This window comes from Camelus dromedarius, chromosome 33, assembly GCF_036321535.1.
Source record: "Camelus dromedarius isolate mCamDro1 chromosome 33, mCamDro1.pat, whole genome shotgun sequence".
NCBI classification, from domain to species: domain Eukaryota; kingdom Metazoa; phylum Chordata; class Mammalia; order Artiodactyla; family Camelidae; genus Camelus; species Camelus dromedarius.
Window position 1 is genome coordinate 13,158,755 of NC_087468.1, and position 27,828 is coordinate 13,186,582.

Consider the following 27,828-nt stretch of genomic DNA (forward strand, 5'->3'; position numbering starts at 1 on the left):
GAAGTGCAGGAAGATTGCAGGAAATCTGAGAGTCCTCTCTCTGTCCCTCAAATGCACGCACACACACAAAAGTTTCTTAAAAGATAGAGTGGGGTATCAGAACCGAAGGGACTTTAAAGAACCAGCTTCCTCTCACTTAGAAAGGAAATCGAGGTCCGCAGAAAGGAAACGGCAGGGCGGGTTGTGGGGTCCGGGGACCCCGGGGCCTTTACGCGATTATTCCCACCCGCGAGTCTAAAGTCACCCCAGGCTGTGCGCCACCCAGGAGGTCTCAGCAGCTGAGAGGAGCATTCGACCCAAAGGAAACCAGCCCCTGCCTGAACGCTTCGTGTTCTCTGCGGTCCTTAAGCAGGAAAGTAAAGAAAGGCATCTTGGACACAGGATGGGGCCTTAGAACTTCTTGTTTTTATCCACAAAATGTCCTTTTGAAACGGTAGGTAGAAGGCTACCGGAGGAAGCCTCCCTAAAAAGGGACCTTCCGCTGGCACCGCCCCCTGGCTGTGACCCTGGGCTTCGGAGGACCGCCCCAGCTTCCGGTCCCTTGGCCCCGCCCGCCCCGGATGCTGCGGCTGAAGCCGCACCCCCTCCCCCAGCCCCCGCACCCGCGGCAGCTGGCAGCCGGCCCAGGAAGGGTGCGGGGCGCGCCCCTGGCGCACAGGCCCCCACCTCGCGCCCGCCGCGGGGTCGGCCGCGCGGAATCACGGGGCGGAGGCGGGGCCGCGCCGGGGGTGGGCGCGGCGTCCGGGCCGCGTTCGCCGCTCGCGCCGACGCGCGGGCGCCCGGGCGCGCGCGCAGCCGGGGGCGCCCTAGCGGCGCAGGGGGCGGGCGCGGGGGCGCGGCCGGAGCGTGCGGGGCGGGGCCGGCGGGGCCGGCGGGGCCGGAGTGCTGCGGGCGCCCGCGCGGGTCGCACGCTGAGCCGCCGGCTGGCCGGCTGGTCCCTGCGGCGGCTGCCGGGGCGGCTCGGGCGCGCGGCCCTCCGCCATGTACACCTTCGTGGTGCGCGACGAGAACAGCAGCGTCTACGCCGAGGTCTCCCGGCTGCTGCTCGCCACCGGACACTGGAGGAGGCTGAGGCGGGACAACCCCAGGTTCAACCTGATGCTGGGAGAGAGGAACCGGCTGCCCTTCGGGAGACTGGGTGAGCTTCCCCATTTCGCGCCCTCCGGCTCCCCCCCGTTAGAACGAGCGCTTTTGTTTTAAGGTCAGAAACCTTCCCCTCCGACGTTCCTTGAGCAGGTTTAAAAAAAAAAATAAAGCGCCCCTAAAGGGCTAAACCCATCGTTTTTCATGCTTTCTTGTCTCCTAAGTCTGATTCGGGGCGGGAGTGGCGGTGCGAGCTCCCGGGGCCGCGGCTGCTTCCCGACAATGACCGGTCCCGGCAGCCCCGGGGCGGGGAGCTGAGGCTGCGCGTTCCCCGGATTCCGCGGGTCCGACGCCCCCAAATCGGGCAGGTCCGCTGGGCGGATCGCCGGGCCGGGCGAGGCTCCCCGGAGCCGGCAGCTGCCATCAGGCTGGAGTCACCTTGCAAATTTTCTCCAGTGAGGATTCCGCCCTGCTTGTGTTGGCGCGGGAGGGATGCTTGTGTGTGTTGAAAACCCAGAGGATTCAGCTGCCCGGAGGCTTAGATTAACTGTCAGGGGACCTGGAAAAGACCTCTGGATTCTGAAAGCAGGAGCTTCAGCAGTGAGCCCAGGGAAGGGCGTAAGGGTGTCTGAGTTTAGACCTTCTAGCTTCACCAAAGAACACGTTCTCGCAGCGGTGCGTTGGATGCAGATTTCACACGACAGTGGATTCTCTGCCCTCCCCTCCCCTCCCCTCCCCGAGGGAGTTCCCTTCTTTCCCGTGATTGAAGCTGCACCACGACATCTACATCTCTTGTAGGAAGGGGCAAGGGGAAGGAGAGGACCAGTCGCTCCTTTTTAGATTACGTAATCCAGAAGTTGTGCAGATCCCTTCAACTTACATCTCATTGACCTGAGCATAGTCTCATGGCCTCTCCTCACTGCACAGTCATCCGGGAATCGCAGCCTCACTCGGGGTAGCCATGTTCCCTGCCAAAATTCCCCTGGGGTGGGGACCCAATCCTATGGCCAAAGACAGAATGGGAGAATCCATCATGAAGAAAAGTCATCTTTGCCTTGGAGAGCATCCCAGAAAGAGCAGTGTTCTACGTCCAGGAGAGAAGAGTTTTTAGAAATAGGTGTGATCAGAGGGTGGGGAGGGTGAACAGGCAAAGACTGAAAGTAGGCGGTTTGGAACTGACTAGCCCTTGGTGAACTTAGCCAGAGAGAGGGCAGTTGGGAGGGGGCCTGTAGAATTGTAACGATTTGAGGAATGAAGGGGGTTTCAGCATAGCCTTACCGAAATTTTTTCTTCGGGATGGGTCCATGGACAACTCCTTATTGTTACGCAAGTTTATAATGTATGATGGAAACCCTGCAGAAGGGTTGAGTCCAACCTCCAGAAATCTTGGAAGAGACAGATTGTGCCTAGAGATTCCTTTTGTTCAGCTGTCTCCCCAGGAAGCCTTCAGCAAGTATACCTTCCCTAAAAGAAGAAAACCTGCTTATAGTTGAAAACATTTATTTCCTCCTTGGTCTGTCTGCTTCCCTGCCTGACTTACTTTCCTCTTTGGACTGGGCAGGGCCCGGCTGTAAGAGCTTAGGTGGAATCCTAACATTAAAAGCTGACCAAAATGGCTCTGTGGGGGCTGAAGCAGGGGTGGTTGGCACTGCAGTGAGGCTCAGGATTAGGGTGTAGGAGCAGAATCCTAGAGGGTCCAAATCCTAAACGGTTACCATGAAGTCAGCAAATGATCAGGAAACAGTTGGTTTTTGTGGGAAGGAAGACAGCATCCCACAACCAAACGGCTATGTGCTTTCACTGTTGGGGATATTTACCTTTGGCTTAAAGTACACTGGGTGAAACCCAAGGAGATGTCCTGTACCGTAGGTGCAGTAGGGATCAAGGAGGGGCAAAACTGAAAATACTCTTCCACCCTAAGAAATAAAAACAAGGGCAGCAGAGGTCCTTAGCAGACCTGTGATGCGGTTATCATAACACCCACTTGGGGGAGGGTGAGAATTGCCAGTTGGATGTGCAAAGCAACAGAATTTCTCCCGTCCTAACAACCAGTCCAGGGGAAAGAAGAGCTGGGTGTGACACCCGGCTCTCGCTCTGTGTGCTGGTGCTGATGTTGTCCATTCCCACCACCCTGTCTCCCTCCTGAGCCTCCTCTTTCCTTCACAGGTCACGAGCCTGGGTTGATGCAGTTGGTGAATTACTACAGAGGGGCCGACAAACTGTGTCGCAAAGCTTCTTTAGTGAAGTAAGTGTTCTTTAAGACCTGTTTTCCATTTTCTACTGAACTGTTTTTAGCTTTCATACTGAAGCAACTTAAGCAAAAATGTAGGCTTGTTTTTAAAGGGCAGAAATCCTTTTATTTTAAAAACCAGCGAGTGTCACTTCTTTGATTGCCATCCACACTTTGCTGCAGGTACATGGTCTCTTGGATGAGGCTCCCCAAAGCAGACCCTGAGACAGGGCTTCTTGCATAAGTGATTTATGGGGGGAGGGCTCTCAGGAGAAACTCGTTCAGAACCAAGGACAGGGCAGCAAAGACTTGGTTTCAGCTGGAGTCTCGCCTCAGCCTGACTCCACGGGGCTTGGGAGTGAAGGGCACCCAGAGTAGTCCCTTGATATTCTGTGCTTCAGCATCACTCAGCCATTGGCTGTAGGGGGCGGTAGAGGACATGGTTTCCCTGGCATTTCTGGCAGAGGTTGGCCCCTGGGTGTGCATGAGCCCTTGGCAGCCAACTTTCCGAGCAGCCAGGGGTCCCCTCAGAAGGACACCTGGGCAGAATGTAACCGTATCTGCTGCGCCGCCCATCTCTGAGCAGTCGGCTTACAGCTAGGTGCCGTAGGAGCAGTGTCATAGGTGGAAGGAAGCAGCGTTACACAGTGATTAAGATCTAGATCGGCAGCTTGGGTTTTAATTTCAGCTCTTCTTATTAGCTTGGGCAAATTTTCTGATCCCACGAAGCCTCAGTATGTCCCTCATAAAGAGGCTGTGGGGATTGAATAAGGTGATTCATGTGGTACAGTGGGCATTTGACTCTGTGCCTTAGTTTCCTTATCTATAAAATGGGGATAATAATAGTAACTACCCCAGGGTTGTGGTGAAAATTAATTGAGTTAATTTACGGAAAGGCTTGGAATAATGTGTGTGTCTAGTTCACGCTGTAGAATTGAAGGGTGGGTATGGCCCCTAAAGTCAGGTCTCCAGTGTTCCCTCCATGGTGACTTGTGAGCACGTGTGTGTAGCCAAACAAATCATTTAGGTAAGAAGACACTGGAAGATGCGACTCAATGCATATGCTCTTTTCCCCCACTCACACTGCCCTCTGGGCTCTAGATGCTTGCTGGGCTGAGTGTTCGTAGGCATATTCCCACCGTTTTGTTTAGACTCACTGCCCCTGTGACTCATGTGTTCACTTCTCTCTGGGATGAGCTACTCTTAAAGGGGAATGAGGCTTTCTGAAATCTTCTTATAACATACTTACATGTTTCGAGTGCAGACAGCTGTTTCACCAGAACTAGGAGTAGAGGTGGGACATGGTTGTTTACCCAGATTATTCTTTTAGAAATTTTTATAAAATGCTTACTCATTCTTTATTCCATGATGATTTATTTTTTCCTAAAGATAAAGGTAGAATTTTGTTTTTTAAATAGAAAGCAGAGGGTGTGTGAAAAGTCAGATTCTCTATATTTGCGTATTTGGCAGCTACAATAAGGTGGAAAGAGTACAGAGCTGGAGTCATAACCAAGTCTAGAAGGTATCGCAACCTTTGTGACCTTGAACAGCGCCACTCGGAATCCCAAGGGCCCATCTTTGGGGACTCTGTCCCTCCGTGGCATGTGACGTGCTCCTTATGAATGATGATATGACTTACGCAGGCCTGGGGGCCCCTGTGGTGGTCACCATCCCCTAAGCTTCCGTCATCCTGTCCAGTGTCCTGCGAGGGGCAGTAGTCATTCTTGGGGGTGATGGCTTCCTTTGTTGTTTTGTCTCTCTTTTGTACAACAATGTCATCTCAAGTGGCAGCTCAGAGAAGACAGCCGGGTTGCCCATGGTCATGGCAGTTAGTGTTGAGTAAGGACGGTTCTCATCTGTACAAATGGAGCCCGTGGGCAGTGTGACTGGGCGCCCCTCAGGGGGCTTCCCAGAGCCTTGTTAGTGTTCTGTGCTGGACCCTGTACAGCAAGTGCCTGTCACTTCAGGGAGTTTCAGAAATTCATCAAGGCCCCATGGCCTGAAGAGCTGTCCTTCTGGCCCAACCTGGAGGCTTTCTTTTCCTTTTGTGAGTGTCTCCCTTGTAGGTGTGACTAAACCTCCATTTGCAAGGGCTTCTCCAATGGGCCCATGAGGAAATGGAAGAAATGTCTGGGACTTCCTACAGAAACTGGACTTGGTTCTGTGCAGGAAATGAGGCCTCCGGATGAAGGGCATCCTATTGACCAGCTGTCCAGCTGAAACAGAATGCTAGCCACACATGTAATTTTAAATAAGTACCCCAAAATGGTGCAGTTTATTTTAATAATATATTTTATTTACCCAGATAAATCTAAGATGTCATTTTGACATGGAATTAATATAAAAAACAGCTAATGAGAGAGATTCTTCTTTTTTCATTCCGAGTCTTCAAAATCTGGTGTGTATTTTACGCTTATAGCCCATCTTTTTTTTTTTTAATTCAAACTGCATTTTTATTGTTTATGTATGTATTTATTTGAAGTACAGCCAATTACAATGTGTCAGTTTCTGATGTACAGCACAATGTCCCAGTCATGCATATACAGACATGTATTTGTTTTCATATTCTCTTTCATTAAAGGTTATTACAAGACATTGAATAATGTAGTTCCCTGTGCTGTACAGAAGAAACTTTTTAAAATCTATTTTTATATATAGTGTCTAACATTTTTATAACGTATCTTAACTCAGACACTACATTTTCATTGGAAACGCTGGATCTGTATTTAAATTTCATAAAAATCTGGTTGAAAAGTAGAGTTACATACCCAAGTCAAGTTTTTCAGTAACTGAATTAAATACCGAAAAATAATTTTCCTTTAATACTCACACATACATTGACAAAACAGATTCATTTTATTAGAATTGATTTGACTTTGAAGCAAAAGTGTATCTTTTTTTAAAATAATGTTCAAGTTGACTAAATTCACCAACTCATGTATCAACTCATTATCACTAATATTGAATTCGAAGGAAGTGTTGAATAAATTGGAAAAAAAACTCTCAATGTATCAGTATCAACAGTGTTCTTGAAATTTTTCTTTAGTTTTTATAGTCAGTTTGCACAATGCCATCTGTTACAATGAGAATCTTCTGCGTATTGAGACATGTTATAAAAGTATATTAAGTCATTATTATTGACTTGTTTTATGAAGTTAGAACATAAATTTTCACACCTGTCTGGCTGGGTCATAAATAAGATCTTTACCCTTGGAACTTTAAATGTAGCTTGTTCATATGCAGTGTGGATTTGGTAAACAAAACAAAACATAAATCATGCTGCCATTTTTCATCTTTGATTATTGAGCGAAATAATGGATAATTGAATGAAAAGAATGATTTGGCAAGCATTTCTCTTATTTCAAGAAAATATGAATTATAGCTAACAGTACAGGAAATCTTGTAAAACTTCCATCTCTCAATCATTGAGTGTTGGCAAAGAACAGTATCATTCAATTCATCCTCTTGCGTTTCTTCCATCGGTTTTGTCCTGGAGAGTCATTGTAGCATTTGCAAGTATACGGTGAACCATTTTAACAGCTGTATCTGTGCTGAGTGCAGATGCTTTTCAGTATGTATCAAACAGTAGAGTAAAGCAATAAAGCAGACATCAGTCTATTCAAATCCCAGTAAGTCCAGATTTTAACCCAACCTAGCTGAAGTACTGCCTGCCATGATAAAAACTGACTTTTCACATGTAGGTGAAATTCCTCTTTGACAGATGTGAAAGATTAAAAAATATCTTCACCAGGAGTTTAGTTTTGAGGCTGCAATTTGACAACATTTTTTCATATATTTGGAAATCTTTTGAGGCACAACATATAAAGTATTAATTGGACAACATCTCTTAAATCACACAACTCATCTATAGCTGAAGAAAAATACTTTAAAATGTTCAAATTTTTAATCAGTTTTTAAGATGGTTAGAAATGCTACTCTATGGGCTGTTATAGGTGGCTTACCTAAAAGATTGTTCACTTTTTATAAAGTATCTTGTTTAGTCTTTTCCTCAAAGTAATTTATTTTACCACATTTCCATCTAAAATGGTTTTCTTTTTGGTGTAAGAATCCAAGTCATTTTAAAGCTGACCAACATTACAAGCTCAAATCCTATCAAACATGTGTTTAAAGTTTTTTTGTAGAGTATTTAGTTCTGATTTCAGCCACTTATTTCATTGCTGCTTTTTGGACTGTTGAGAGGAAGAAGCTCATCAAATTCATTATGTATTTCCTGAAAATGTCTCCTTTATACAACAAACTTCATTTTTCCTTCATCTGTAATCACAATTTATTGTGAAATTTGTGACGTACCTTCTTCTGGTGTTTATTTTTTCTTCACTATCTGGCCATATTTTTACCTGCTGCATCGCCACTCAGTCCCACATCAACAGTATAGTATGCCTTTGTTTGACATTTAAAAATTTGCCCATATTTATTTTTCAACTAGAAAAATGATTACACTTCGTGTACCAATTATAACTTACCTAGCTACCACTGTAACTTGTGCTGTCTGCAGAATAAACACATTATAATGTCTCATCAGTGCCTGGAAAGAAGTTCACGTGAACTGAATCACTCTGTTGTCCCTGAGTAGAACAGTGATGTGATTGTGGACAATAGTAGAAGCAGCACGCGCGCCTGACGCCCACGCCACCCTCCAACAATGTCTTAGGTCATGCAGTGGTCACAGTGGAAGGTCATCCTGCAGAAACAGTAACATTGTGCTTGATAGAAACGTGTTTTACGGTGCTTCAGCTTTTAAATTAAAATTAAACAAAATTTAAAATTCAGTTCCTGAGTCTCACTGGCCACTTTTCAAGTGCTCGGAAGTACTTGAAAGCTCCATGTGGCTGGTGGCCACCATAGTGGACGATGCAAATAGAGCTGAACACTCAGTGAGTTAGAAACGTATTTATTTTTTGTCTCTCTGAGTTCCTTAAGTTAAGTTCTATCACCTTTAACTTTAAAATAACTTTAAAAAAAATCTCAATTTATAATTTCTTTTCTTTGTTTCTGCCATTCACTCATAGGCTGGGTTTTGCAGGCGAGTCATAACCCAGGCTTTACCTGTTCTGTTCTAGACGGAAGAGGGTGCGTAGCTCAGGGAAGGCCTTGGATGTCTCCGGGTGGGTTCCTCCCTCCTCTGATTCGTGGGGAGCAAGGGTAAGGTTGGTGTTAGGACTTGGAGTTCAGGGCTTGCATCCTTCCTGTTTCTTCCTATGTTTGTGACCTTGGGAAATGTTCTTCTCTGTGACCCAGTGCGTCATCTTTGAAATGTGATGCTGTTGGCCTCCCCCAGGGGTCTGATTCCCCAGGAGATGCGGTGGGAAGCCCCTGATAAGCCTGTGTGTTTATTAAGTGCCTGCCCAGGGCCTTAGTGGTGGGGGGGGGGGGTATGTGGACAGGAAGTGTGTTTAGTGACGAGCACTGGAATCCCCTGTCCCGTTAGAAAGATTCTTCCTTATTCTGTCGCTGAAGCCAGGCTGAGCTAAAAGCAAGAAATGAAGAACTAAAATAAGTCGTTGGAGAACTCAGATTCCTAAGTATTAGCCTCTTGTCTCCAGCGTTGGGCCGAGATAGTACTTTTGCTAGTCATCTGAATAATTTTCCCAGTTCTCCACTGCATTTTTTTTCTAGCTCCGCTACAGCATATTTGTTGAAAAGATGTTGGCTCAGGATGACTTCAAGTTAAGTTCCCTTAGAGATGCATTTTTAAAGGAGCTATAGTTCTGGGTATTAAGCCCCTTTTGAATTAACTGACGGGAGCGTGAGTGTAAGGTCACACGGGACAGCTGTGCGCTGCCCAGTGGTGTAGTGGAGGTCGGCCCAGGGAGGCCAAGAGCAGAGAGACCAGCTCCTGCCCCAGGCCACGCCCTGCCTCCTCGGAGAGCTCTGGGGAAAAGCACCGTCCTTTCCGAATACAGTGACAGAGCGTACAGAACAGAGACTGACCCTCTGTCATCTTCCAGGCTCATCAAGACAAGCCCAGAACTGGCCGAGTCCTGCACGTGGTTCCCTGAGTCCTATGTGATTTATCCAACAAATCTCAAGACCCCAGTTGCTCCAGCTCAGAATGGAATCCACCCCCCGATCCATAGCTCAAGAACAGACGAAAGAGAGTATTTCTTGGCTTCTTATAACAGAAAGAAAGAAGATGGAGAGGGCAACGTTTGGATCGCAAAGTCATCCGCCGGTGCCAAAGGTGAGGTGGCACTGCTGCCCCTTCTCCCTTCCTGGAGGTTCCCGCTGTGCTTTGTTCGGTCGCGTGTTAGATTTGAATGATGCCTTTCCATGAGTGACTACTCTCATCTGAATCCTCGAGGGTGGAGACCACATCTAGTTACGTAGTTTTGTGTATCTACGTTCTGAAGACTTAGAACTGTGTATCTGCAGCTGAAGTCTTTTGCTTTGAGCTCCAGATCCAACGGCAGGCATTTTACACTTAACGTGTCTGAGCTAGAATTCATTTCCTTCCCAACTCCGCCCACCCAGCCTGCTCGGCTTCCCACCTTCCCACCTAGTGCGCGGTCCCGCCCTTCACCCGGGCTGTGACGCCCCAGCCCTGCAAGTCATCCGTGGCTGCTCTTCCCTTGACCATCTATGCCGAGTGCATCAGCAAGTCTTGCTGACTCCACTTTCACAGTATAGCCTAAGCAGACTTTTTCTTGCCATTTCCACGGATCTCGAAATCAAAGCCCCTGTTCTCTCAAATCTGTGCCATCGCAGCGCCTGCTCCTAGCAGTTCTGCTCTCGGGCGGGGTGAGGTTTCAGAAGCACACACGTGATCCTGTTACTCCCTGCTTGAGACTTAGCAGCTGGCTTCCCAAGGCAGTCAGAGTAAACTCCGGAGTCCCGAAGGAAGTCTAGACCACTTGACATTTGTCCGTAGCTCTGATCTCATCCCCTATTTTTGGCTTTGCTCACTGCACTGGGGCCACAGCGCCGTCCTAGCATCCCTCAGATGCTCTAAATCTGTCTCTGTCCCTGGAATGCACTTTCGTGGACTGTTTTCTGTTTCTCAGCTCGGATGTTGCCTTGTCAGGGAGGCTTTTCTGATCTAAAATAGCCCCTGTGCCCTTTGCTTTCTGTCCTTTACCCTGCTTAATTTTCTCTGCTTACATGAACCTCTTCCCAGCCCTCTGCTACATGTTTGTTCATCTGTTCATCTCCCCCGTAATCCTGCAAGCTCTGTATAAACACAGACTTTCTGTCTTGTTCATCTCTGTACCCTCCCCATGGGCACTTAATAAATGCGTGTTGAATGAATGCTTAGAAGGCATAAGGTATGTAATATTAACTCAGGCTTAAAGTCTAGGCTGTTCCCAGTGTAATGAACACATAACACAGTTTCTGTCTATAACTACCATCAGATGCTCTTTTGTTTGTTTGGGGGGGTGGTAATTAGGTTTATTTGTTTGTTTGTTTATTTAAGGGAGGTACTGGAGATTGAACCCAGGACCTCATGCATGCTAGGCATGCACTCTACCACTGAGCTATACCCAACCCTCTAGGTGCTCTTTTTAAAAACCATTCCATTTTGAACTTACTTCTTCTTTTATTGCCTTGGAAGGCCATCTGGCCATTGGTCCAGTGGGCCTCACCTTCTTTTCCACCAACCATGAGACAGGAGGGCATCACCTGGAATCTCCTGGAAGTGACAGAGTTGGGCTTTTGCCACAAGCTAAGTACCTTACCTACTGCTCTCCCTTTTTGTGACCTCTTCTCAAGGACTGTCCCCTAGCTTTGTGCTAATAGTAAATGGAGGCATTGAAAGAGGAAATAGTCCTCCACAGTATTCCACATTCTTCCTGTGGATTGGGGCTGGAGTCAGGGTGGCCATTGTAAGGACATCTTGTGTCATGGACTTGAGAAGGACCTGCCAAGTCATAGCAGTGATCCCGCCTGGGTGGTCCCTGGACCCTCACCAACACAAGACAGAGTGATGCTCAGCAGTGGAGAGAGGTAAAGAGAAATTAAAATGCCAAACAAAGAAGACGTTTTGCTTTAGGAGTTGAGGATATAAGTGGCGTGGATTTGTTTTCTTTGGGAATTACGAAATAAAGCCAATAGGCTGGGGGAGAGGGTACAGCTCAGTGGCAGAGGGTACGCTTAGCATGCATGAGGTCTTGAGCTCAATCCCCAGTGCCTCCACTTAAAAAATAAATAAGTAAATAAACCTAATCTCCACCCCCTCCAATAAATAAAAACTAATAGGCTGAGTAAATGACTATTATTCTTGTTAAACAAATATTTAGTACCTGCTACATGCTGGGTATAGTTGGCTTAGCTGTACTATACTGTGTGCAGTATTAAGCTGCTGTTCAGCACCTCCACCTCCCGTCTTAGATCTGAGTCACGTTCGCCTCTCACCAGGAGCATTGCTCCCTGTCTTCCTGTCCTTGGCCGTTCTCCAGAGTCTACACAGAATACAGTAGACAGAGATCCTGTTAAAGCCCAATCAGACCGTGTGACATCTGTCTCTCTGGGGCCAGGACGACACCTGGCATGCAGCAGAGGTTCAGTGTATGTAGTGAGTGAGTGAATGAAGGAATGAGTGAATAAGAAAAGTAATGAACGTTTGGAGACAACAGAGATAAATGAGACAGACACGATTCTCTTGCCTTCATGGACCCACAATCTAGTCTGAAAGAAGGTGTATCTGTTTCCAGATAAACTAAAAGTTGAGATGGGAACAGAGAACAAAAAAACCACAGTGACTGTGACCTTGAAGCTCCTTGATGAACCCCAAGCTTCCTACATAATTTAGTGAGGATATAAACAAATACCCTCCAGGTTTAGTTAGTGAGAATATAACAAATGATACGAGAAATACAGCTAACAATCACATGGAAACATGCTACACTAGTGTCCAAAACTTGCAAAATAAATGTGGGGTTTATGTATCATTTTACGTCTACAAAATAAGAAAACAAAACCCTTTAGTGATAATTGTTGCTGAAAGCTTGTGAGCTGCTCCCTCTTAGTGGTACACATTCCTTTGAAGAAGCAGCAGGGTGACACAGAGCATGAGTCGTAAAGAGTTCATATATTTTGACCCACTCATCTCATTCCTGAAAACTTACTCCAGGGAAATATTTTAAAAGAAACAAGGGTGACCTACAGCAAAGACATTTGCCACTATGTTATCTGTAATAGCAAAATTTTATTTAGAAACATCCCTGTTGTCCAGCAATCAGTAAACACGTGTAATTTTTTATATCCACACAATGGGATATTTCTTTGGTCGGTAACATAAATGTGAAGTAAGTATTGAAACAGTGAAAAATCTTGGCAACATGAAGTGAAAGAACATGAGATGAGTTCACTGTGATTGAACCTGTCTTTGCCCGAGTAGTATTCCATTGCCCATAAAGGAAAGTACTATGAAAAAAATGAAAATAATTATGTTAGGAAATAAGACTATGGGGAAGTTTCAGGGCATTAGTAGGAAAATGATGTTTATTCTAGGATGATTATTCTAGAAGTAGTATGCAAGGTGCTGTGCAGGAGGAGACACTGAGGTCTGTACTGAAGAGTTGGCAGATGGAAATAAAGAGGAACCGGGAAATCTGAGTGTGGTTCCTAAGAGAGATGAAATGGAATTGAATAATGTTCATTACAAAAGGAGAGGAAGGGAACTTTTCCAAATTGGTTTGCTGTTTCTTGTTTAAAAGGCTAACCAAATGTGACAGAAATGGGGTAGTTGTAAAAGGGGTTGGCTTTTAGGAAAGATGAATCATTAAATTAATGAACTAATTTGTACTGAATTAAGCATGAGACCCAAGTAGAGATATGCTATGAATCTAAAGCATAGGTAGGAGATCATAGAAATAAAAATTGAGTCCAGCAACATTGTAGGATATGAGATCAACACACAAAAATCAATTGCATTTCTGTCTCTGTCACCTGTTGATGCCTTGCTCTCCACAGTCTGGTCACATTCCTTCCTGTATGCTCCAGCCTTATTTTCTTCATGCAATTTCCTTATGTAAGCTATTTCTTACTGAAAATAATATCTCTTAATGCTGGTTGGTAGATGAGAAAATAATGGGAGGAAAGTAAGGAGATACATACATTTTTATAATTAAAAAAAATATTATCCTTGAAAACACATGACATTAGAGGGAAATGGAAAAGTTAACCATAGTCTTATTTCCTAACAGAATTATTTTTACTTTTTCATATTACTTTCCTTTATGTACAGGCAAAGACAGGTTCAATCAAACTCTTCTCACATTCTTTTTCAATTCATACTAACAATGAACATGTGAAAACCAAAATTTTAAATACGATACTAATCAAAGCCACCCCAAAGAAAATGAGATGCTTAGACGTAAACTTACCAAAACATGTACAGGGTGTATATGCTGAAAATGACAGAGCAACTGTGAAGGAAGTCAAAGAGGACCTAAATAAATGGACAGACATACCATGTTCATGGATTGCAAGACTCAACATAGTGAAGATATCCCTTCACCCCAGATTGGTCTATAGTTTTGAGGTGACTGCTATCAAGACTTGAGCAAGTTTTTCTGTGGACATACAGCTTCTTCTGAAATTCATATGGAAAGGCACAGGCCCTAGAATAGCTTAAATAATATTGAAAAAGAAGAGTAAAGGGGGAAAAAAATCATTGTCCCTAATCCCAAAGTGTACTATAAAGTTTCAGTAATCAGTACACTGTGGTGTTGGTGGAGGGAACAGAAATGTGAATCGGCAGGACAGAGAGACCCACACACATATAACCACCTGATTTTTGACATTGATGCAGAAGCAGTTCAGTAGAGGAAGGCTAGGCTATCTACACATGATGCTGGAGCAGATGGATATCCATAAACTAAAAAAAAAAGAACTTCAACCTAAACCTCACACCTTATACAAAAACTAACTCAAAATGGATCATGGGCTTAAATATAAAATGTAAATTTTTAGTTTTTCGGGAAAAAAAATAGATAATGCTAGGCAGAGAGTTCTTAAACTTGACACCGAAAGTATGATCCACAGTAGTAAAAACTGATCAGTTGAACCTCATCAAAATGAAAACTTTCGTTCTGTGAAAGACCTAGCCAAGGGGATGGAAAGATAAGCTGTGGACTGGGAGAAAATATTTTCAAGCTGTGTGTCTGAAAAAGGACTCGTATGTAGAATATATAATAACGTTCAAAGTTCACCAGTTTAAGAAAGAGGCGAAAGGGGGGCAGTCGAATTAGAGAATGGGCAGAAGACATGAAAGCATTGAAAAGGCTCTACAGATGAAAAATAAGCAAATGAAAAGATTTTCAATGTCATTAACCATTCGGGAAATGCAAATTAAAACCACAGTGGGCTGTCATTGCACTCCTGTTAAGATGGCTAAAATAAGAAATGGTAACAACAGCAAACGCTGGCAAGGGTCAGGAGAAATTGGATCAGTCTTTCAGTGCTGATGGGAATTGAAATTGGTGCAGCCACTCTGGGAAACAGTTTGACAAGTTCTTATACAGTTAAACCTGTGATAATCATTCACCCCCAAAATTACACATTCATTTGCCCCAGAGAAACAAAAACTTCCATTCACACACAAACCAGTACGCGGTTGTTCATAGATGCTCTATTTGTAATGGCCCAAACTGGGAACAACTCAAATGTCCTGCAACAGCTCAATGATGACACAAGCTAGGGTGAATTGATCCCATGAGATACTACACAGCAGTAAAAGAGAATGAGCCATTAATAAATGCAACAACTTGGATGAATTTCCAGGGAATTATCAGTGAAGAAAACAACTTTCAAGGAGCACACACTGTGTAATTCTACTTATATAACATTTTTGAAATGACAAAAATTACAGAAATGGAAAATGGATTAGCGGCTACCAGGGCTTGGGGAGGGGTGATGTGGAGGGAGGTTCTTGTGGCTTTGAAAGGGCAACATGAGGGTTCTGTGCAATAACGGAACAGTTCAGAATTAGAGAAGATATTTACAAATCGTATGTCTATAAGGTACCTGTATTCAGATTGTATAACACTTATAACTCAGTAATAAAGACAAATAACCAGTGAAGAAATGAGCAAAGAATCTAAATAGATATTTCCCAAAACAAGAAAAAGGACAAATAGCCAATAAGCACATGAAAACGTGCTCAACACTACTAGTCATTAGAGAAATGCAAGCCAAAACCATGATAATACACTACCTCACTCACACCCACCAGCTTGGCTGTAGTCAAGAAAACAGAATATAACGTGTGTGGGCAAGGATGTGAAGAAATTGGGACTCTTGTGCATTGCTTGTGGGGATGTAAAATGGTGTAGCCATTTGGGAAAACAGTTTGGTCATTCTTTAAAGAGTTAAACAGTTACCGTGTGACCCAACTATTCCACTCTAAGGTATATTTCCAAGAAAATTGAAAACATAGGTCCACACAAAAATTTCATTGCAAATTAGCATTATTCATAAGAGCCAGACAACCCAAATGTCCATCAGTTGACTGATAGAACAAATGTGATATAGCCACACAATGGAGCATTATTCAGTCCTGGGAAGGAGGAGTGAAGTACTGATACGTGCTGCAACATGAAGCTAAAAGACGCTGTGCTAAATGAAAGAACCAGACAAGAAGGCGCCCCATACTGTCTGCTTCTGTTTATATGAAACATCTAGAAAAGGCAAACCTGCAGGGACAGGAAGTAGGTTAGTGGTCCTCAGGGGCTGGGATGAGGAAGGAGTGGGGAGTGACTGCCTGATGGGTATGAGGTTTAGGGGGGAGATGATGAAAATGTTCTAAAATTAGATTGTAGGGATGGTTGGAAAACTCTTATTAAATACACTAAAATCCATTGAACTTTGCAATTTTAAAAGGATACATTTTATAGTATGTAAAATAGATCTCAAAACTGTTTAAAAAGATACTGTATCATTTAATTTTTTTTTTCATTTTTTAGGGGGGAGGTAATTAGGTTTACCTATTTATTTTTAGAGGAAGTCCTGGGGATTGAACCCAGGACCTTGTGGATGCTAAGCATGTGCTCTACCACTTGAGCTATACCCTACCCCCCAGTGTTGTATCATTTATCTAATGTTGATGGATGCTTTGAATCTATCCAGCCTTTTACTATTACAGTGCTGCAGGAATGTTCTTGTCCATTTGTCTTTATGCCCTAACCTACCTGGTATTTCTGTAAGACACAGTGTTACAAGTGGGGTTAATTGGTCATAAGCAGCATACAGCCTTTACAGTGGGAGCCAGTGACCAGTAGTAAAGCAGCATGGATTTAGGGTGCTCAGACACTCTGAATATCCATAAACATGAAATTTCCTGCTTGGAACCTGCCATGACAGTGTTTACAGCCCTACATGGAGAGAGGGTTGGATAACCCTGGTGCTCTTGTGTAAGCCACTGGAGGAAGGAAGGGACGCAGAAAGAAAAGTGAGCAGGCCAGGGACAGCCTTCTATCCGTGTCTACCTGCTGTCAGCGTTCCCTTTCTGGCTTTGCAGAGAGCTTTTCCCCTTAGGATGAGCTGGACTGATTCCGTTTTGATTTTGCCCTGGTAGGTGAAGGCATCCTCATCTCCTCGGACGCTGCAGAGCTGCTGGACTTCATAGACAACCAGGGCCAGGTGCACGTGATCCAGAAATACCTTGAGCACCCTCTGCTTCTGGAGCCAGGTCATCGCAAGTTTGACATTCGGTAATGCACTCGTGCCCGGAGTTTTTGTTTCACTAATCTGGAAACAAAGCAGTGGTGTGTGATGAGGGGGCTGACCTGGAGCGTGAGGAAGTATTTGACCATGTTTAATACGTTACCAGTGGGGGAGGGGATAGCTCAAGTGGTAGAGCACATGCTGAGCATGCACGAGGTCCTGGGTTCAACCCCCAGTACCTCCTCTAAAAATAAACCTAATTACCTCCTCCCCAAAATAAAAAAATAATTAAATAATACAACAATAAATAAATAAATACTTTTTTTAAAGTGTTGCCCGAGTTGAGTGCAGCTAGATGAAACTGAGTTTCTGTACCTAATTTTCTGTTTTTCTTTCACCGTTTCTCTTGTCTTTCTAGAAAAGGTTACTAAGATGATGCATTTTCTTTTCTTTTTTTTTTTTTTAAATATTCTCTGTAATGAAGATGACTTGCGGATCCTGAGAGAAGGGTATCTCTGTGGGGCTTGCTTATGAAAGAAGCAGAGGGATAGACAGAACACATGACCCAGACACAGCAGATCGTGTGACCCTGCGAAGACTGTGTCATCATTTTATGATGTGTGTCCCACATTTTAAGGGTTTCATGAACACACCTCAGGGTTTTGGAGTTTAACCTTCTGAGCGAAGGACCTGGCAAGGAGAAAAAGGTTTTGCGGCGCTTTCAAAAGCTGAGCAGCCCCGGCCCTACCTTGCTCTTGGCCTTGCTGTCACCTCCCCAGTGAGGACTTTTTGTCACCTTGACGCCTTCATATTGACCTGCTGCTCTCGAGCACCAGTCCTGTCAGATCAGCTTCAACAGAAACAGTCTTAAGATTACTAAAAGAGCAAACACGGCAACTGGGGGTTTCATAGATTAACCATAAAAGCCAAACCACTCATCTCTTCAAAATGGTGTGTCTTTTGAATGTTCAAAGTCTTCCTTGTCATTTATGGTGAAATGTTTTGTTTGCCCCCTTACAGGGATAATCCACTGTCTTGTCATCGCTTGCCTTGTCTAATTTCTGAACCTACCTCCTTGCTCTGCTTCCTCCCAGAAAAATCACAGGGTGGGGAATGATATATATAATACGGAGAAACTTGGGGTAACCCGAATAAACTGGTATTTTGATTGACTTGCAGAAGCTGGGTCTTGGTGGATCATCAGTATAATATCTACCTCTACAGAGAGGGTGTGCTTCGGACTGCTTCAGAGCCGTACCACACGGATAACTTCCAGGACAAAACCTGCCACTTGACCAATCACTGCATTCAGAAGGAGTACTCAAAGAACTACGGAAAGTATGAAGAAGGGAACGAAATGTTCTTCGAGGAGTTTAATCGGTACCTGACCAGTGCTTTGAACATTACCCTGGAAAGCAGTATCTTACTACAAATCAAACATATAATAAGGTAAATTAATTGTATCTCCTTTGGTGGTAGGTGTCTTGCAGGAGCTTTGGGAGTTTGTGCCTTTCAAGGAAACGTTTTGTTTAAGTTGTCTAACTTAAGGACAAAAATTATTTCCTATATCCCTGTAATATCCTTTTAAGATCTGTAGAATCTGAGTTGGGGGAGCTATAGCTCAGGGGTAGAGTGTGCGCCTTGCATGCACGAGGTCCTGGGTTCAATCCCCAGTACCTCCATTAAAATAAATAAACTTAACTAACTTCCCCCCAAAATAAATAAATTAATTTAAAAAACAGTTTTTGTATTTTTTAACTATTGTAAAATGGTTTGCAACAGAGACTCTGTGTAGCCTGCAAAACCTAAAATAATTACTATCTGGCCATTTGTAGAAAAATGTTGCCAACTCCTGACCTACAGGCCTGTTTCTATTGTCTGGTTTTTCTCTTGGTCTTAACATGCATGGAGATAATTTTATAATGTTATTATTCATTTATGACAGTTTACTAAATCCAGTAAAGATTTTTTAAATTGAGGTATCACGTGCGTACAGTAAAGTTCACAGATCTTGAATGTCTAGCATAGTGAGTTTCTAGTTATGCATATGTTCACCTAATCATAACACAAATCAGGGTATAAAACACGCACAGCACCCCAGGAGACTCCCCTGAACTCCCTGAAATATAGACTCCCTGCCGAGGACAACTGTTCTTCTGACTTCTATCGCCATAGATTCATTTTGCTTCTTCTTAAACTTTATGTATATGGAATTGTATTATTTTTTGTTTGTTTTGTACTCACCTTTTTTTAATATTGTGTCTGTGGGATTCCTGCATATTGTTGCCCATTGTAGTTAATCCTTTTTTATTTCTATGTCATATTCCATTGTGTGAATATCCCACGCCTTATCCCTTCTGTAGCTGATGGACCTCTGAATTTTATGTCGTATTTGAGACCTGTAATCTATCTGAATTGCTGTCTGTCAAGTGTTATGGATCTCCACAAGGATATCCCATTGACCTGGGGTCACTTGTACATAAGGCTGTCCTTTCCCCACTGCGTTTTGCTGTGCCTTTGTTATAAATCAAGGGGCTGTTGGTGTGAGATTCTGTTCCTGGGATCTCTGTTCTGCTCCATGGTCTGTTTGCTCTGTCGTCACCACCCTGTCATGAGGACTGAATCTTTTTCCTTAATGTATTCTTACACAGAGTCTAGGGGAAAAATGCCATGGCTCACTCAGCATTCCATTTCTTCAGGGAATAACGTGTGGTTGGAATTCTGACCCCAGATAAGCCGAGTGTGCAGAAGAAAGAATTCCTATTTTAGGCAAAAGATTTTTTTGATGTTTGCCGCACCCCCGTCCTCCTCGCTGTTCTGAGCAGTTCAGGGGACGTTGCTTCTTGGGTACTGTAAATGCACCTCACTGCTCTCTTGTTCTATTTTTCCCCCTGCTAGCTTCCCCCAAACTTCCCACTCCAGCTGAAAAAAAAAAAAAAAGATGTACTATAGAAAGTTTCTGATGATAAAAATAAAAAATTCCTTAAAGTAAATTATTAACTTGAGTTCTCAGCAGATAAAAAAATACTTCGTTTTGCTTTTGGCGCTCAAGTTTTCCTTTCTGTTTTGGAGGGTGATGTTTCTTTCACTTTTGATTCTTCAATATTGGTGGGGTTTTTTTCTTTTTTATCATGAGCATCTATTAAAATTAAAATTTTTTCTTAATTATAATATTTTAAGGGACATTTTAATTAAAAGGGTGTTCTCTCATAGAAAAGAGATGAGCTATAGAAAAAACTGTGATCTGTGGCTTGCAGGTTAAAGATGAACAGGGAAAAGAAACTTTTATTCTAATTGGTTCTTAAGTGGCTGACTGCCTAAAATTATTTTTAAAGGTTTAAACACATCTGTAGAAAATGTTTCCTCTTTGGGGAAAAAGAGGGAAACTGACGTTTGAGGTGGGGGACTGGTGGAGGGAGGTTGGGAGAGCAAGACTTTGGCTCCAAGTTCACAGTTGGAACGCAGCCTCAGTTCTTTAAAGTCATGAACCAGGACTTACTTATAAGGACATACCTGTTTCCTTCTAAATATACAGCTGTGGTGAAGGACAGCTATCACCTTTACTGTGTCACCAAAGTCCTCCAGTTTTTGCCAACAGTAGTCAATCCTAAGAATAATTCTATTCTATATTTCAGTATCTCATTTCAACATATAAAGCTTTTAATTAAAAGCAACAATTTGACATTAAAACTGGAGCTAGTGAAAGAAGTGAAGGGGATTTTTTGCAAATTCTTTTTTTTTTTTTTGCAAATTCTGCTCATCACTCAAGTGGTGGTCCATTTTTTTTTTTAATATGGCAAAAATACATGGAAATGTGGCATAGCCCACCTGTTGGAGGAATCCACATTCACAGGGATCGTGGTGACTCAGCGTTGTGCTGGGAAAGCAGCCTCTACTTGTAGGAACAAGAGTGATTGCAGAATTTTCTAACAAGTAAGTAGCATCGTTTTGAGTAATCTGTTGGTAATACGTTTAAAAGAGAGAATTAAGTGAAGCTAATTTTTCATCAGCACATTTGATGTAAATGATGTAAAATCATCCAAGCGCATCTCCGTGGGCCTTCTCCCTGGCCCACCCCGTTCTCAGCGAGCTCTCCCCCTCTGCCCCGCAGGAGCTGCCTCCTGAGCGTGGAGCCTGCCATCAGCACCAAGCACCTCCCTTACCAGAGCTTCCAGCTCTTCGGCTTCGACTTCATGGTGGATGAGGAGCTGAAGGTCTGGCTCATTGAAGTCAACGGCGCCCCTGCTTGTGCTCAGTAAGCCTGAACGCCACTGTGTTTTCACAGGGTGGGGGGGTCAGTCAGTTCCACAGTTGGAATAGCCTGTCTTGGCAAGGTGGTGAGCTCCTGCCCGCCAGGTGTCCAAGCCTAGGCTCTGAGTGCCATCAGGATGTACCAGCAGCCTGCCAACGGGAGCACTTTGGGAGGACCCTGGCCAACAGGGGGCGCTGCTGAGTCATTTCCTCTCCCACTTCCTACCTGTATGTATTACACATTTAGTTTGTGCTCAGATGGCTGGTCGATGTCGTGAGAATTTCAAACAAACCTAACAATATCAGGGAGACCCTCTCGTGAGACAAGGGAAGGAATCAGCAGGGTCCTGTCGGTGGGGGAGACAGTGAGGGCCAAGAAGCTCAGGAGCTCCCTGGGCAGGAGGTGGTGTGAGAAGATACAGACATGGTGGAGCTGAAGCTGGGGTGTAAGAGGAGAGCATCACGTGAGCCAAGGGGGAGGGGACCTCCATGTCCATTGGGACCTTGCTCTGTGCCAGGCTTTGTAGGGGATGCACAGGTGGCCAGAACCTGCCTGCAGGCTGCAGTGTGGTGTTCTGTGGAGTAAGGAGAGATGGAATTGGAAAGGCGAGTTTGGTCCACACTGTGGAAGGCCTTACATGGAAAGGAGTCACTGCGACTTAATCCTCAAAGACTGTTGGTTCTTCTCAAGATCCACATTCATCGGCGTTAAGACCCTTTCATGGCTCCCCACATCCACATCTTGGAGAAATTGAGGTGATCTTCCAACTGGGTAGGAGAAAGGCGCACACCTGCAGGGGGCAGTGTTAACACATGAATTGTTCTCTCCTTGGAAGCCAAGCCTTTGCCTCTTGCTCCAGGGCTGTGACATGGCAGGTCACAGCCATGAGCATCCTTCATCAGTGGATTCCACCAGATTCCACCTCCTTTGTCAGTGTCTATAGCTAACGAGTACCTGTTCGGTACCCCTAACCCTAACCCCCGGACTGAGCTCCAGATCACAGTCGTGAGCAAAGAGACACAGGCCCTGCCATTAGTGGACAAATGATAAAACAAATGTAGATTGCAAGCTGGGACAAGCACTTTCATAGAGTAAAAGTTGTCAGAAGGTGATATAATTGAGCCAAACGTCCCCTTGGGAGGTGGTGCTTGAAACAGATCTGAAGGAGGAAGGTGAGTTAAGCAGGCCAGGGATGGAGGAGAGTGGGATGTTTCACATCCTCCCTGACCACATCTACAGGAGGTGCCCGTCTTCTCCTGTCCTTCCTACCAAAGGTTTGTCCCCTGCTCTCTGGACCCAGTCCCCTCCCTCCCCTCCCTCCCCTCCCTTCCCCTGTCCTCTTGCCTTCCTCACCTACTTTCTCCCTCTTTGCTGCACAGTTCCTATCAGCAGGTGGTACCCAGCAGATTTTCCCAATTATTAAAAAAGCCACATCCTGCTCTGGTGAGCACTCCCTCCCTGCTCCCTTCCCAGCCACACTTCCGGAGAGCCACACCTGCACAAGTGGTCTCCTCTTCCTCAATTCCCAGTCACGCTCTGGTCCATTCCAGGCTGACTTCCATCCCACCCACCCCGCAGAAACTGTTCTTTCAAGGTCCCCAGCTGAGACCATATTGCACACTATGACTTTAAAATCACCCAGTTGCATTGCAGCCCACAGTTCCAGGCCAGTATCTGCACCTGTCTTCCCAGCGTCCTGCAAGGATGTCTATGGATGTCTGACAGGCACTCCACCCCAGAGTTGCCCATCACAGTGAATGTCCAGGTCCTCTCTTTCCAGGTCCTAAGCCAGAAGCCTGACAGAGATCCTGCCTCCCCCTTTCCATTACCCTTTGGTTCTGTCCTTTGGGGCTGCGTGGGTTCTGCCACCAGCCTCTTCAGTCCTCCACTCCCGACTCCCTTCCTCTTCCGCAGAAGAACATCTCTGCTTTTGCAGAGAGCCTCCTCACTGGGATCTCGCCCTCTGCTCTTGTCCCAGGAAAGTCCGTTCTCCCCAGAGCAGCCAGAGCGGTCAGTGGAAACCATGTTGTTTTCTAGCCTCCCCGTTGCACCTGGGATAAAAGCCAGGCTCCCCTCCACCTGCAAGGCTGCTGCCTCGGCCCTATCTCCAGCCTCATCCTAAGCACCATTCCCCTGATGACTCTTACCTGCCATGGGGTCTTGTACCCGCCCCTGGCCCAGGCTCATCATGGCTGGCTGCTGCTCTGTCAGAATGGCATCTCCAGGCAGCCTTCCCTGAACAACCTCATGCTTGATTTTCTCCAGCCAGAGCCTTGGTCGTTCACTTCATTACGCTAACTGCCATCAAATCAACTCATTTTTATTTTCTTCCCAGGATGTATGCACCGCGAGGGCGGTAGCCTTGTTTGTTTTTTTTTTTTCCTCCTTGGAGTCCCAGCACTGAACACAGTGCTGGGCACATCCTACCCTGTAAATATTAATTGGAGGGACAGAGTGTGTGTTCCTGGTTAACACTTTTTCTCTCCTGACTCAGTAACTGCTGGGTTTTATTTCAGTAGAGACATCGTTCTATCTTCCTGATGCTCCCTAGTGACATTGGTGCTTCGATGCATCGGATTTATCAGCCAAGATGGGGGTTTCAGGAAGCAGGGAGGTTCGGTCTACTTACTCTAAAGAGCTCTGAGAGTGTTTAAGTGGCAGCTTCAAGTGTTTAAAGACGGGGATGCCACTACATCTCCACGGCGGTGGAGGGACCAGAATATAAAATGCAGTCAGGCCTCCAAGTATACAATGTAAGAAAGGAATAAAATAATTTCACTGTCTTGTGGAGGGGGAAGTGATTCTGTTTCTGTTTATTCCTGAAGCCTATCAGATGTTCGCTAAGCAATTTTCTGCAGGATAGCTCTTTGATTCCAAGCATAGATTATCCCAGGCCAGTCTCCAGATAGCCCGGAACACTTCCAGGAGAGATTGGACCCTTTATTTACCGTTGGCCCTAAGGGCTTTGGCTCCTGGGTAGACGTCCAGTCTCTGAATTGGAAAAGGTGAATCTGCCTCTTTTATTCCATGTAAGGATTGAAGGATCCCCAGGCATGGGAGGGTGGAGAAGCAGCAACTACTTAGTTTAGTCAGAGTGCTGAGTAACAACTTGGACTTTTTGCTCTGTCAGTAGTGCCCATGCGCCTGGTGGGAACTCACCTGATCACTAAGGTGCTTTGCAGGGTCAGGTCATGATGCTGGAGCCCGACAGAGGCCTCCAGTGATAAACCCCTGCATCAATGTTCACCAACTTCTTTGGGCTCCATCTCGCCAGCTCCCACACAGCCACTCACTGTCTGTTGGATTCCCTTTGCTCAGAGTCCGCATGAGGGCAGCACGATCTGGAGGAGCAGCGGGGTTTTCAGGGGACATGTGAAAATGAGTGTCGTCAAGGAGTCCACTGGATGAGGGAGACAGACACTATCCAATTAATTATACTGTCATGCTGTGTTAAAATCGCTGTAATAGAAAAGAAACAAGAGTCTAGGTTTTGGTTCGTGATTTTGAGTGGGGAGGACTCTTGGGATGGGAGCTCACAGTGAGGTGGCTTTGAAAGCCCCAAGGGACCCAGGCCACACCAGGAGGCAGGTGGGTCTCGTTCTTGTGCTGAAGGAAGTAAACTTTCAAATACCTTTCTGCCTGCTTCTTAAGGGTAGATGGGGAAGAGGGTAGACAGAGGTGGTGACATGATGATGTGGTCAAAGAAAAGTCTTGTGAACCAGAGTTTCCATTGTTTTGCTTATGTGAAAATATGGCCGACTCATCTTGTATGGAAATGAGCAGGGTGTTCACAGACACACTTTGCCTGCATATGGTGCACATCCTACACCAGCAATCCGAGGATTGAATTGACTCAGCCAAGTGGACGCTGTGTCCTCTCCTCCCCTCCACCCAACCCCAGAATTCTCTTTGGGAAATGCCTTCCCAGGTGGTTAAGGACAAGCATCATGAAACACCAAACACAGTGTGTTTCACCAAGTGTGGCTCATGGTGACTTGCCAAGTGCCAAGTTTAACAGCTACCTTGCAGGCCTCACTATCCCTTCAGAATGAGAAGCTGAGTAGCGTGGGCACACTGGACTGTTGAAAATGGGACTTGATTCGTGTAGACAGAGGGCAGGGGCTGGGGAACTGGGGAGGGGGAGAGAGGAAGGAGCAGTGGCTAGCAGGAGAGATGAAGGCCAGCTGGCAGCTAGGAGTTCCCACAGCAGATCACAGACGCATGGCTTTGCATGAGCTTTCTTCCCAGAGGGCTTACGAGGGCTTGGAACGTAGAAGCTCCAGCCTCAAGGGCCATAAAAGGAAACGGGGTTGGAGAAAAGGTGTCTGTGCTGGGGAGGATGATGGCAGAGATCTGCCATTGCATCGGGGGGATGGGAATTCTTTTGTGAAGATTTCCTGTTTGGTGGAGATTGGGGTATAGCATCCTATAGAAATCAGGGCACTGAAGACTCTTCACCTCTGTTCCTCTAGGTCGGGCTGGCCTGGGCTCCTGCCCTTCCAGATGGGTCTCGAGTGAGTTGAGTGTGCACATCTGGCCCAGAGCATCATCTCAGATGTGGGTTTTCTCTCTGGACCACAGTGGTCTGGTTTTCCCCTATGTTAGAGCCAGTCCTGTGAGAGTTGCCCTGTGAAATGGGCAGAAGCCCTGTACGGAATGAGTGGGTGGGGAGATGGAGGCCCTCACTGCTACGCTGAAGAGACTGGATAGAGGGGTTCCTGCCTCACTTTTCTGCTTTGGTGGTCCCGTTGCCTCTGGCTGAAGTCCAGACCCCTGCACGAGGCATCAGGCCCTGCCTTGTCTCCAGCCTCTCACCGCGATGATCCAGTTCCCCGACATGCCCCAAGTTCTCTCTTCGCGGTGGGGCTGCTCCCTCCCTCCCCCTCATCCCCACTCTCCCTCCTTCTCCCTCCCTGCCTTTCTCCCCCATCTCATCTCACCCTCCTTCTTTATGTCTGTCTCCCCCTCCTTTATCCTGTTTTTTCTACCCTGTCATCCATTCTCTATCCGACTTCATTCTCCAGGTCTCAGCAGAGCTGTCACTCTGGGGAATCTTTCCTAAAGTCCCCTCAACCGCACTGCCTGGGAGCTTTCCCTGGGGAGAGCCTGCCCCTCTGTGTGTACCCCCTAAAGGCAGGCCCCTATTCTCTATTGAAATTGCCTGTCTTCCCTGAAGTTCAGGTCAGAGCAGGAGTTGTCTGTTCACCTGCAAGACCTTCTAGAAGTACTTACTGAGTGGAGGCTTTATCTTCACGTAGTGCCCCCTTCCGTGTTTGTACCGACAGTGGACAGCAGTCTGGTAAATGTGCGGTGGAGTTTCCTAGGCAGATCCTGGTGGAAAAAGCTTTGATTTTTCGCTTGCACTTGGATGAGCATCCTCAACACGGTCTCTCTGAACCGATTTCAGGAAGCTTTACGCAGAGCTGTGCCAGGGCATCGTGGACCTTGCCATCGCCAGCGTCTTCCCGCCCCCGGACGTGGAGCAGCCGCAGACCCAGCCGGCCGCCTTCGTCAAGCTGTGACCCAGGGAGGTGCCCAGAGCTGCCTCGGGAGACGCGCGACGGGGCCCTGCTCCGGGGGAAGGAGACGTGTCCGATTTGCTCGTTATCAAGGCAAACTGGAGGAAGAGCTGCAGAGACGTGATGGGGGAGAGCGCAGGAGAAGGAAAGGCATCTTGCCCGGGAGTGGCTGCCCGGAGGTCCCCGGGTGGACCTCTCTGCACTGCTACTGAGATTCAAAAACTGCAGTAGGTTACTCTGAGCAGAGAGCAAAATGTTCTTCTAAGGGGGGAAAAACAGGGATTTGCTTATCTTACGTCCTCATCCTTTGAAAAGTCTGATTTTTCCCCTAAGGCGGCGCTGTGGGCAGCGCCTCTCCCCGCCGGGGTTGCCGCCATCGGTGTCCACCCCCGCCCGCCCGCCCGCCCGCCCCCCGCCGCGTTAGTGCCTTAGCTCCGGGCCCGGCTGCGGCCTCCGCGCTGGGGCGGGGGCGGGACGTGGGAGCACTTGGGAGGTGGCCGCCATGTGCCTCGCTCGGCCCCCGCCTCCGGCCCTCGGGAGTCCGGACAAGTGGCACCAGCAGTGCTGGGTTCCGGGCTGCGCGGCGCCGCCTCGCGGTCAGGGGGGGTTTGTCATCCCGGGCCCGGGACGGTGGCCCTGGCGGCCCCGGTGGCGTTAGGCCCGTCGCCTAGCAGTGTTGGCGCGGGCCGGGCTCCAAACAGCAAACGCTGCTGCTCTAGGTCCGCACTCTGCATGTTTAGAAACCAAGCAGCAAGTTTGCACAAACCTGTAAGCATCTAATAAGCATGAGAGACAAAAAAAAAAAAAAAAAAAAGTCTTGCTTTACTTAATAGCTGGGTGTGATGGGTCTTTGAAATATGATGATTCTCAGTTCTCTTTGTTTTAACTAGAATTCTATATGCCCTTTTGCTGAGTTCCCTTTTATTCAGTTTTGTGTTTTTTTTTTTTTAATTTTAACTTTGGTTTTAAAAAAATCCTCTAGGGGTCAGGAGAAGGTAGAATTCCACTCCCCAGACCCAGGGGGCTCTTCCCCGTTCTGTTCTCCTTGCTCTCCAAGCACCTTCTGCAGGAGCTGGACTGGCAGGTTTTGTTCCACGGAAGATTCTCTGTCTGCTTGTGCC

General features: G+C 46.2%; 1 protein-coding gene, 1 long non-coding RNA gene and 1 other non-coding gene across 4 annotated transcripts; 2 read left to right on the forward strand and 1 right to left on the reverse strand.

Moving 5' to 3' along the window:
• Positions 1-885: 885 nt before the first annotated feature.
• TTL (tubulin tyrosine ligase) lies at positions 886-27,109 on the forward strand. 2 transcript variants are annotated; one of them, XM_031441256.2, is made up of 7 exons: positions 886-1,138; positions 3,250-3,328; positions 9,283-9,515; positions 16,848-16,983; positions 18,161-18,385; positions 21,048-21,191; positions 26,596-27,109. In XM_031441256.2, the coding sequence occupies exons 1-7, from the start codon at positions 982-984 to the stop codon at positions 26,708-26,710; spliced, it is 1,089 nt and encodes a 362-aa protein (XP_031297116.1). In that variant the 5' UTR covers positions 886-981; the 3' UTR covers positions 26,711-27,109. The 2 variants fall into 2 exon arrangements, with proteins under 2 accessions (XP_031297116.1, XP_031297115.1); XM_031441255.2 differs by having other exon boundaries at positions 887-1,138; positions 18,116-18,385.
• Positions 18,547-18,618, forward strand: TRNAA-UGC (transfer RNA alanine (anticodon UGC)). The gene has a single exon. It is a non-coding gene; the product is annotated as a tRNA-Ala (tRNA).
• LOC116149553 (uncharacterized) lies at positions 21,186-26,602 on the reverse strand. The gene is made up of 3 exons (XR_004133157.2): positions 26,421-26,602; positions 24,348-24,647; positions 21,186-21,978 (listed from the first exon to the last, which is right to left on the reverse strand). It is a non-coding gene; the product is annotated as an uncharacterized LOC116149553 (long non-coding RNA).
• Positions 27,110-27,828: the final 719 nt, after the last annotated feature.